At 33.9% G+C, this 12,622-nt stretch overlaps 1 protein-coding gene across 1 annotated transcript in view; it reads left to right on the top strand.

Annotated features, from left to right (window-relative positions):
- Positions 1-12,622, top strand: part of KLHL1 (kelch like family member 1) — a gene marked incomplete at both ends in the record, with an annotated part of 384,888 nt that overhangs the window by 367,679 nt on the left and 4,587 nt on the right. The window contains one exon of the mRNA XM_080917315.1: positions 4,581-4,752. Within this exon, the coding sequence (XP_080773441.1) occupies positions 4,581-4,752 (172 nt within the window). The remainder of the gene's footprint in view (positions 1-4,580; positions 4,753-12,622) is intronic.

The raw sequence follows: 12,622 nt of genomic DNA, 5'->3' as shown, positions 1-12,622 counted from the left end.
TGTTTATCCGCAGTAGGAGTTCTCTGGTGGAATTTGTGGGGTCACATAAGTACACTATCATGCCATCTGCAAAGAGTGATTTTTTACTTCTTCCTTAGCAATTTGTATCTTTAATTTCCTTTTGCTCTCTAATTGCTCCAGGTAGAACATCCAGTACTATGTGGAAAATGTAGGGGGAGATTGGGCAGCTTTGTCAAGTCCCTGATTTTAGTGGGATTGCTTCATGTTTCCCACCATTAAGTTTGATATTGTCTGTTGGTTTGCTGTATATTGCTTTTATTATTTTTACTTATTGACATTGGGTTCCTGTTTTTTCCAGGACTTTTAACATGAAGGGGTTTTGAATTTTGTCAAATGCTTTCTCAGCATCTAGTGAGATGACCATGTGATTTTGTTCTTTCAGTTTGTGTATATGGTGGATTACATTGATAGATTTCCTTTTATTAAAACATCCCTGCATCCCAGAGATGAAGCCTACTTGGTCATGGTGAATGATCATTTTGATGTGTTCTTGGATTTGGTTTGCAAGGATTTTGTTAAGTATTGTTGCATCAATGTTCATAAGTGAGATTGGTCCGAAGTTCTCTTTCCTTGTAGGGTCTTTGTGTGGTTTAGGAACAAGGGTTATTGTAGCCTCATAAAATGAGTTAGGTAAAATTCCATCTGATTCTATCTTGTGGAATAGTTTGGAGATTATTGGTGTCATGTCCCCATTAAATGTCTGATATAATTCTGCATTGAACCCGTCTGCTATCCTTTAATAGAGTGTTGTTTAGTTTCCATGTATATGTGGGCTTTTGTTTTCTTTGTTCTTGTTAATGACCAGCCTTAGTACATGGTGATCTGAGAGGATGCATGGGAGTATTTCAATCTTCTTATATTGATTGGGCCTGTTCTGCTTCCAATTATGTGATCAATTTTCAAGAAGGTGCCATGAGGTGCTGAGAAGAAGGTGTATTCTTTTACTTTAGGGTGATATGTTCTGTAGACATCTATTAATTCCATTTGGTTCATAGTCTCTGCTAGTTTTACAGTGTCCTAGTTTAGTTTCTGTTACCATGATCTGTCCCTTGGTGCGAGTGGGATATTAAAGCCTCCCACTATTATTGTGTGGGGTAAAATGTATTTTTTGATTTTTAGTAGGGTTTCTTTTACGAATGTGGGTGCTTTTGTTTTTGGAGCATGTATGTTAAAGATTGAGAGTTCCTCCTGATAGATTTCCCCGGTAATGAGTAAAAGGTCTCCTTCCTCATTTATTTTTGATAACTTTTGGTTGGAAATTTACTTTATTCTATATTAGAATAGCCACTCCATCTTGCTTATTGGGGCTGTTTGCTTGGAAGTTTCTTTTTCCCACCCTTTTACTCTGAAATAGTTTTTGTCTTTTTCTCTGAGATGAGTTTCCTGTATGCTGCAAAATGCTTGATTTTTTTTATTTATCCAGTCGATAACCAATGTCTTTTTATTGGGGAGTTGAGTCCATTTATGTTAATAGATATAAAGGAATGGTGGTTGCTGTTTCCTGCTATCATTGCTTTTTTAGGTTGAATTGTGTCCGTGTCTTTTTCTTCTTTTGGTTTTCTTGCTTAGCAGTTTTTTTGTTTTTACAAGGATGTAATTCCCCTCATTGTATTGGGTTTTCCACCCATAATTTGTTGTAGTGCTGGGTTTGTGGTCAGATATTGTATAAATTTAGATTTGCTTGAAATATCTTCATCGATGGTGATTGATAGTTTTGCTGGGTATAGCATCTTTTGCTGGCACTTGTGTTATCTTAGGGTCTGCATGATGTCTGTCCAGGCTCTTCTTGCTTTCTTGGCCCTGTTATGAAATCGGGTGTGATTCTGATTGGTCTTCCTTTATATGTTTCTTGACCTATTTCCCTTACTGCTTTTAGTATTCTTTCTTTGCTTTGGGCACTTGATGCTTTCACTTGTTAGAGTTACGACAAGATATCTTTTCATTATTATTATTATTATTATTATTATTATTATTATTATTATTATTATTAATTTGTAGCTACTATGAATGGAGTTGTTTCACTAATTTCATTCTAAATCTGTCTATTGTTATATAAAAGGAGGCCACTGATCTATTTGAGTTAATTTTATGTCTTGTCACGTTGCTGAAGTTGTTTATAACCCGGAGAAGCCCTCTTGTAAATTTTTTTGGGTCAATTATATATACTATCATGTAATGTGCAAATAGTGCTACCTTTATTTTTTTTTTTCTTTGCCAATTTGTATCCCCTTGATCTCTTTTTGCTTTCATCTTGTTCTTGCTAACACTTCAAGTTCTACATGGGAGAGTGGCCCTCTTTGTCCCGATTTTAGTGGGGTTTTTTCAAGTATCTCTCCATTTAATTTGAAATTGGCTGTTGGTTTGCAGTAATTGCTTTTATTATGTTTAGGTATGGGTCTTGAATTTCTGATATCTCCAATACTTTTAACATGAAAGTGTGTTGCATTTTGTGAAATGCTTTTTTCTGCATTGATGGGATGATCCTGTGACACTTTTTCTTTGAGTTTGTTTATATAGTTGATTATGTTAATGGTTTTTCACATATTGAACTAACCTTGCATCCTTTGGGTGAATCCTATTTGATTACAATGAATAATGGATTTGATGTGTTCTTGGATTTGGTTAGCAAGAATTTTATTGAGTATTCTTGCATCAATATACATAAGCAGCATTGAGCTGAAGTTATATATTTTTTTCTGTTTTGGTTGGGTCCTTGTGATGTTTATCTATCAGAATAATTGTGGCTTCATAGAATGAATTAGGTAGTGTTCCTTTTGTTTCTGTTTTATGGAATAGTTTGAGAAATACTGTTCTTAGATCTTCCTTGAAAGTCTTGTAAAATTCTTCACTAAGTCTATATGACCCTGGGCTTTTTGATTTTTTGTTTGGGGTATTTTTAATAACTTCCTCTATTTTCTTCTGGGATATGGGCCTGTTTAGTTTACCTCCACTTCATTTAATTTTAGTATGTTATATCTATCTAGAGAACAATCCATTTCATCTAGATTTTCCAGTTTGATTAAGTAAAAGCTTTGCCAGAGAGATTTGATGATTTTTTTAAAAATTTACTCAGTATCTGTTGTTATGTCTCCCTTTTGTCATTTATTTGAAATGTCTATCTAGTTATATAAATGTAATCCCCCATTCTGAAATGTACTATCTGCATGTGGATAGCATTCTCTACACCCCTTTGTACAGTTTATCCTCTGTTATTGGTTGTTTCAGAATTCTAGATTTTGATTTAATGAAATGTATATTTGTAATTATATTGTGGTTCTTCATGCTTGTCAGTGTTTGGGATGATTTTCATTAAATAATATCAGCCTGTCAATCAAATTACCATAGGCTTAACAGCCTAAGAAAATGGTTAAATTTTGTCAGGTGTGGAATTAATAATTGAAAGAAAAATCTCCGACTCTAGCAATCCAAAGCATGCAACTTTTTTGGCAAAATTAATATTTTTTATAAATAAACCTCATGTATTTTTGACAACTTGATTTTAATATTTTGATAAAAATGTAGTTTCTCACTTTATTTTAGGAGTCTGTTGATTGAATTTTCTAGTGGCCAAATAAGACCTGAAACAAGAAAGCAAGGTTTTTTTTTTTTGTCATAATTTATATTTCTTTCCTTTTAAGCTTACTAATTTTTCACTTGAAATGTCAATCAGAAATTAAGATTAAATGTAAAATAGTGATCCAATAGTTTATTTTAAACTAAAATAACACACATTCCATAAAGTAATATACAGATGAATACAATCGTAAATATTATATACAGATATAAAGACACCTTAAATTCACATAAGGAGCATTTGGTACTTAGATGCGTTTTGAAGACAGAGTTATTGTAGTTGCCATTACTTAAATGACTGTGCTTACTTGGCCCAAAACTCTTCACCTGCCATGGTATACATCATGGCCAAATTTTAGCATCACCATATGAAAAACAGTTCTATTTACTTTGTAATTGTTCCAAATTATTTTATTTTCTTTTTGGAGAAACATTTCATTTATGCTTCCCAGGCTGGTCTTGAACTCAGCATATGTATGAAGCTGTCTTTTTACTCCTGATCTTCTTGCTCACCCCCTTCCCAAATGGTCATATAACAGGTATGTTCCCTTGCATCAAGCTTACCTACAAAATTTCAGGACAAAATATCTATTCTTCTGAGTGTTCAAATCCAGACACTCACAGCTTTCATGCCATCCATTCTGTTTCATTACAGAAGGGCTCTGCTTTAATCTAGTTCAAAACATTCAATTACTGTGAGAAATGGTGTCTTTTGTATTTTTTCATCTTGAAAATGAAGTCATTCCATTCATTTTTACCAAATGCATTGGTATCAATTTAGGCTGCCAGGAATGGTTTTTAAGTTCCTTAAATTTTAGAATGGCCAATATCATTGATATTAATTTCAGAACATATGTCTTTCAAAACTATTGCATTAGAGAGCAAATCATCTAAATTGTAAGTTTCAAATCTTACTGCTAAAACTATCATTCCTTTAAAAAGTTGAACATGATTGGAATTTGCATTTTATTGTCCTTGAATTTTAGGTATGATCCCAAAACAGACACATGGACCATGGTGGCTCCATTGAGTATGCCTAGAGATGCTGTTGGTGTCTGTCTCCTTGGTGACAGACTATATGCTGTTGGTGGCTATGATGGACAAACATACCTCAATACCATGGAATCCTATGATCCACAAACTAATGAGTGGACACAGGTAAGGTTTATATGGAAATAAGTTACTTAAAGTAAAATAAAGTTTAAGTTATAACTTAAGTTATAACTTGTGAAAGATTGTTTCAGTCTATCTTGTTGAACCATTCTATACCAAAGTGACTAATTTTAGTCATAGTTATAGGTTATGGAGAGTGGGGGTATTGGAAAAAATAAATAATTTGTTTTTTATATCATTTTCTTCTATATGTAATACAAAAATAAACTGTTGTTAATAAAATATATCAGTATTCCTAGGATCACAAATAGATTTTCATATTCTATAGTAAAAATGAAAGTATATAACAGAGTATTTGATTTCTAAATTTCTGGTAGCAAAAGATGGAGGTTGCAGAATGTCTTTCCTGCCAGCCATTTATTCCTATAGATTACTGCCCAAGTTCCAACGGCCCACATTGTAAAGCTGTAAAAAATCACTAAGTAATAATCTCACATTTAAGGAAAAATGAATAATATATGCTCTCAGTTGATTTAAAAAATAAAGGGCAAAGGAATCCAAATGCTGTTCATCAGAAAGAAAGCTCCAGTTTTCTGTAAGATGTAGGTAAATGATTGGCTCATGGGGATAGCAAATGAAAGTAGATGACACCTGGGATTGGTAACTGCTGTTAATAAAATATATCAGTATATTTTGATTACAATAGAGGGAGTAGAAATACTCTTCGGTGTGTTCCTTTTAATTCAATTGTTGTGTACTTTGCTTTTATTTTTCTACCATTTGCCTTAGTTGGAAAGCTAACAGTAAAATATTCTTTTAATAAATAATGCTTCCAATTTTGAGCACAGTAAAATTCAAAACCTTTATTTTGTGGAAATATACAGTAGCTGCAATTTATATGCTTTAATAAGCTTAAGGTTCTGATATTGGCCATAAAATGCAAAACATGTATGAGGAATATTAATAAGTTTAGGTAAATAATAGTTGCATGTCTGTACAGGTTGCCACTGAGGATGATCCATCTTTAATAATGAGTCTGTCTCAGAAACCTCACCCATATGAACTAATATCTAAGTACAATTATCAGGCCAAAATATGTGCATTGTGAATAATTCTGTCCACAAAAAAATATTCCCCTAGAATAAAATAAAAACACATGTATTTGCCAGAATTTTGAAAAGACAGGCAAAATACTGGGTAGGGGCAGTATTAGAACTAAGTTCTTTCACTTTTCACTATTTACTTTAATTGAAAAAGCATTTTTATCCCAATGTACAAAGGAATCAGGTACAAAGGAAAACAAGAATGATTTTTTTAATATTATTTCATAGAAATGCTCCAGGACATACTTGGATGTTTCACATTACTAAACCCCTGGTGTTTCCACAAGAGATGTTGTGTGAATTATGTTTAATTTGTTAAGAATAAGTACCACTGTAGTGGTCTGAATTTTAGACATAGTACTAATACAAATCATCCCCAAATAAATGGAATTTAGAGATACATAAATGATGTAATGTGATATCTACATTAAATATTTATCATACAGTATCATTGTGCTCAAGATTCCACTACAAGTGAAATCAAAGTAATGTATGTGATAATAAAGGTAAAAGCAACCTCTCTTTTCAACATCGTGCAAAAGAAATTTTATTGCCTAGATCATATAGCATTTTATAAACTAAATATTGGTTTTATTATGATTTTGTTTTAGTGTATTAAACATAAATTTTAAAAAGTACAGTTCTTAAATATTTACTTTTGTGTCTGGTAAAATTGTAGGGCACAATTTTCAAAATATTAAATATTTGATTAAACATTTTACTTTCATATCTTTTCATCTCTTGGACTCTTAAGGCTACTGAGGGGCTATCAAGACAGATTTCCTAGATACATTAAGCACAAACATAAATATATATGTTTATATATATTTGCTATATATATATATGTTTATATATATTTGCTATATATATATATGTTTATATATTTGCAAGTGTTCATAATTTCAAAAAATCTTTGTTCAATAAGTGCAGGCTTGGATTTTTCAAAACCTATTTTAATAAGTGTTCTCAAATACTTCAAACACTTCTTTCTAGCCCAACATTCAAAGTAGGGGTGAAAAGGTTAGTAAATGGGACAAAGGGATGTTAACTACTTTTTTGGTAAAATTCCAAACTCCATTAGGATACCAGCAGTCACATTGAGTAGTGTCAAGATACCAACTGTCTAGTTCAAAGAGTGCCATGTAAAATGAATCAGCAGGGGCAGCATAATCCTGCAGAAACAGCCAGGCCCCTGCCCACTGTACAGGAGTCAGCTGAAGCTGCCAGAACTACACAGAAATCCAGGAGAAGTTCTCTGCCTCTTGCATTGAAGTGAAGATCAGTGATACCAGAGACAAACAACTCATTGCATTGCTAGCTATGCGAGGGTCCCTTCACTATCTGTTGGATTCTACTTATAATCTCCCCAAACACCATGTCTTCCCATGGGTCTGCTTCTGCAAAACATCACGTGATGCAACTAGATATGTCTACATCAAGTAAGGCTGGTAATTATTATTCCATTTACACACTAATGTACATGGAAATACTTTGGCTTGCCCCACAAAGGGATAATCGTTAGAATCAAAAAGCAAAAGCTCTGAAAATATCCACAAATATGTATACTTTTAAAGACATTGTAGATTAGACATAATTATAATACCAAAACTGTTGTCATAATTGTGCCTTCATCTATTTTTGAGAATTTTATACTTGTATATGCACATATATGTACTAATGAATCTTACTCTGCCACTAAACATTTTGTTCAACATTTCCACTGGTTAGAGAAGATTTTCAGAAAACAGAAGTAAATTCTTTTTCTAGTACCTAGGTAAAATTGAATTAGCTTTTTTTTGTGTGTGTGTGTGTCCAGCAGACTCTCCCATGGCCACTGTGCTGTGTATGTTTGCCATCCTCAGACATTCAGACTTGATGCTTATGCTTTAGAGATATGTAAATTTTGTTACATAAATTAATCAAAGACTATCACTACTCTCTTTTGCATGTATTATGGGTGTAATAAGCCATTCTGTTTCCAAACTTTTTAGTTCTCCATGCCAAAATGTGTAATTCTTGAGGCAGAGACCAACATGTACTCTTTTAAATTGTATTGGATAAACTGGTTTAAAATTAAAAAGATAATTTCTTTTTTGTGTTCAATAATTTTGTGCCATAAAGAAGAATAATAAAATATTTGCTAAAGGAAATAGTCATCACTGTGATATAACCTACATGAAGTAGGGAGAAAATAATTCCTGCTATAAATGAAATGTTAAATGTGGCCTAAACTAGGGGTAATCGGTTAAACAGATAAATACTTGGGAATGATTTGGCTTTTAAAAATTAGCATTTGTAAGAGCAGCATGAAGGTCTCATGACAAATTACAGTAAGTAAGAAATAAATTCATTGGCTGGAGAGATGGCTCAGTGGTTAAGAGCACTGACTGCTCTTGCAGAGATCCTGAGTTCAATTCCCAGCAAACACATGGTGGCTCACAACAAATATTCTGGTGTGTCTGAAGACAGCTACAGTGTACTCATATCCATAAAATAAAATATCTTAAAAAAGAAATAAAATTTAAAACATTGGGCCTAGAGAGATAAAGAGTGATTATGACCAGAAACAATCCTAAAAATCCCTGTTTTTACAAGAATGCATAATCAAGGATTTTAATCAAAACAACAAATAAGAAGCTGTATTTAAATTATCTGTTAGTAAGGTTTTAAAATGATTAGGATAATACAAGTTTGGAGAGAAGCAAAATATTATGCAATATAAATTCATAACACAAATTAGAAAACAGGAAGGATAGAGGAAGTAAACTGGTTTAAGTTATTTGGGGGACTCAATAATCACACTGAATGTCTGGAAGCCCTCTGTTTTCCCAAAGAACTGCGTGGAGTCTAAATTTCTTTTGTCAATTTATTTATGTAATAGTCTGACAGCAGACTGCCTCCTAGTCTAACCACAAAGCCACCACCACCCACCACCACCCACTGCTCCCTTTCTTTGCTGCAAGAGAGAATTTCCCACCCTCTGGGAATCAAACAATCTGACAAATCAAGTCACTGCAGGATTAGAGGCATACTCCCCTTGGTGGCTGACAAGGCAGTCCAGTTAGAAGAACAGGATCCACAGTCAGGTAACAGTCATTAATAATCCCTCCTACAATTGTTGTGGGCCCCATATGAAGACCAAACTGTACATCTGCCATGTATATAAATGGAGCCTAGGTCAAGTACATGCTAGCTCTTTGGTTAGTAGTTTAGTCTCTGGGAGCCCCCAAGAGTCCAGGTTAGTTATTTCTATTGGTCTTCTTGTGTAGTCCCTATCTCCTTAGGGTCCCTCAATAATTCACTGACTCTTTAATAAGACTTCCTCAAGCTCCATCTAATGTTTAGCGGTGGGTCTCTACATCTGCTTCTAATGACTGCTGGGTAGAGCATCTCAGAGAACAGTTATGCTCCTGTCTGAAAGCATAACAGAGTATCATTAATAGTGTCAGGGTTTGGTTCTTGCCTGGTGGAATGGATCTCAAGTTGTCCAGTCATTGCTTAGCCATTCCCTCATGCTCAGCTCCATATTTATCTCTGTACATCCTGTAAGGAGGAAACATTTTGGGTCAAGGTTTTATGGTGGGCTGATGTCCTTATTTCTCAACTGAGACTCCAGTCTAGCTACAAGAGGTGGCTACATCTGATTTCATATTTCCCACTGCTAGGCATCTCAGCGAGAATGACGCTCATAGACACCCTGGAGCTTCTCTGTTATGAGTCTCCAGCACTGAGATTCCACCCCAGAGTCTCTACCTACATGTGATCCCTGACCCCTGAGCCATTCTTCTCCCAATTCTTGTCTCACCCAGCTCCCTCCCTTTAGTCACACCCAATGTCGATTTTATTTCTCCGAGTGAGACTAAAGCATAAATTCACAGAAAAAAAGAAAGTATACAAAAAGAAAAAAAAATAAAAAAAAAACAGTGAAAAACCACTGGAGAACTCAAGTATTTGTCATACAAGAGAAAGCTTATTGTCTCCATAAAATACACAAATCGATATATGGTAACATAAGTACAAAGAGATAATAAGTAAAATTCCTCAATCTATTTATACCCTAGTGCACAGCACTTTACATACTAGATATGAGTCAGAGAGCATTGGGAGGCTTTTAAAAACATATGTTCAACTTCTCTTTTCTCACTAACTTCCTTTCTTTTTCTTTTTTGAACTATCATTAACAGTTTCTTTCATTTGGAAGCTCATGGACAATCTGACCCAGATTCCTCACATTTAGAAAATGCCTTTTATGACAATACCATTAGATGGCACTTGAAAATATTTGGATGAAGAAAGGCAGTCAATGCTTTCACTCACCTTTTATTATGTGAAAATTGCAGTCGGTCCTGATATACAACTCATTTATTGCTCATATGTATAATAGGTGTCTAAACATATATATGTGACATAAAAGTGACTTAATAAAGTTTATTAAGTTTTCTTCAATGGCAAAGTAGGTTTTGAATATATATCCACTTCTTCTTCACATTTTAGGTGATTATCCTTTAAGAAATGCAATACTACATTAAATTTGCCTTTGCAAATAATTTATTAAGTAAAAAGATAAAAGAAATTATATGAGTATTTATATTTAAATATTGTTAAAAAAGATGAGCAATGATAAATACATTTTCAATAATTAGTAAATAAAATATTTTATTTCCATATTTAGAAACTTTAAAATGTTTTTGTTCAGTAAATAATTTAATGTAAATCATACTAATATGTTCATTTGTTAATTATTTTTTATTAAAGAACTTCATTAAAAAAGATAAATGTACAATTTTTAAACATTTTTGCATAAAAGTATATGAATAGATTTTCATCACGTCTTGATTTTTTTAATAAGGTTTGATAGTGTGCATTAAGATCTTACTAGTTACAATGAGCATAAAGTACATGTAAAACAGGATGTAACCTGGAATTAGTCAAGGCTATCTTGGTGTGTAAGGAGTAAATATAATGGTTTTTTCTTTTTTCTTTTTCTTTAACTTGACACAGTCTATGAGTAGTTTCTGGGGTGTTCAGAGCTTTCTGGGGTTAGTATCCAATTATCAGTGAATGCATATTATGTCTGTCCTTTTGTGACTGGGTTATCTCACTCAGGATTATATTCTCTAGATGCAGCCATTTTCTTAAGAATTTTGTTAAGTCATTGTTTTTGATAGCTGAGTAGAACTCCATTGTGTAAATGTACCACAATTTTTGTATCCATTCATTTACTGAAGGACAACTGAGTTCTTTCCAGCTTCTGGCTATTACAAATAGAGCTGCTATGAACACTGTGGTGCATGTGTCTTTGTTGTATGTTGGAGCTTCCCAGGGGTAAATGCCCAGAAGTGCAATAACTGGGTCTGGGGGTAGTACTATGTCCAATTTTCTGAGGAATCGCCAGACTGATTTCCGGCATGGTTTTATTAGTTTACAACCCCACCAACAGTGGAGAATTGTTCCTCTTTCTTCACATCCTCCCCAGCATCTGCTGTCATCTGAATTTTTGATCTTGGCCAATCTGACTGGTGTGAGGTGGAATCTCAGGGTTGTTTTGATTTGCATTTCCCTGATGGCAAATGATGTCGAGCACATCCTTAGATGCCTCTCAGCGATTCGATATTTCTAAATTGAGGACATTTTGTTTATCTCTGTATCCCATTTTTTAATAGGGTTGTTTGATTCTCATGTGTCTAACTTATTGAGTTCTTTGTATATATTGGATATTAGGACTCCATCTGATGTGGGGTTGCTAAAGAACTTCTCCCACTCTGTTGGCTGCCATTTGTTTTCTTGACAGTGTCTTTAACGTTACAGAAATTTGCAATCTCATTAAGTCCCAATTTTCAATCTTTGACCTTAGAGCAGGTGCCATTGATGTTCTTTTCAGGAAATTTCCTCCAATGGCTATGTGTTCTAAGGTTTACCCTAATTTATTATCTAATAATTTTAGGGTATCTGGCTTAATGTGGAGATCTTTGATCCACTTGCAATTTAGCTTTGTACAAGGAGATAAGAAAGGGTCTAATTTCATTCTTCTGCATGCTGAGTGCCAGTTGGACCAACACCATTTGTTGAATAGGCTGTCTTTTTTCCATTGAATGTTTACAGCTCCTTTATCATAAATAAGGTCACCATATATGTGAGGGCTTATTTCTGGATCTTCTATTCAATTCCATTGATCCACTTGCCAATTACTGTACCAATACCATGCAGTTTTTAGAACAATTGCTTTGTACTATAGCTTGAGGTCAGATAGTGATACCCGCAGATGTTTTTTTATTGTTGAGGATGGATTTTGCTATTCTAGGTCTTTTGTTATTCCAGAAGAAATTACACATTACTCTTTCCAACTCATGAAGAACTGGGTTGGCATTTTGATGGGGATTGCATTGAATCTGTAGATTGCTTTTGGTTGGATGGCCATTTTTACAATGTTGATCCTTCCAATCCATGAGCATGGGAGATCTTTCCATTTTCTGAGATCTTCCTTGATTTCCTTCTTTAGAGGTTTGAAGTTCTTGTCATACAGATCCTTCACTTGCTTAGTTAGAGACACACCAAGTGATTTCATACATTTTTTGACTCTTATGAAGGGTATCTTTTCCCTAATTTCTTTCTCCACATGTTTGTCCTTTGAGTTGAAGAAGGCTACTGATTTGTGTGAATTAATTTTATATTCATCCATTTTGCTGAAGTTGTTTATCAGCTCTAGGAGTTTTCTGGTGGAATTTGTGGGGAAGCATAAGTACACTACCCACCTCATCTGCAAGCAGTGACGTTTTTACTTCTGCCTTTCCAATTTGTATACCTTTGAATTA

Source organism: Micromys minutus, assembly GCF_963924665.1.
Source record: "Micromys minutus genome assembly, chromosome: 5".
Classification (NCBI taxonomy): domain Eukaryota; kingdom Metazoa; phylum Chordata; class Mammalia; order Rodentia; family Muridae; genus Micromys; species Micromys minutus.
The sequence above is the reverse complement of the archived record's forward strand: the minus strand, read 5'-3'. Positions and strand labels throughout refer to the sequence as shown.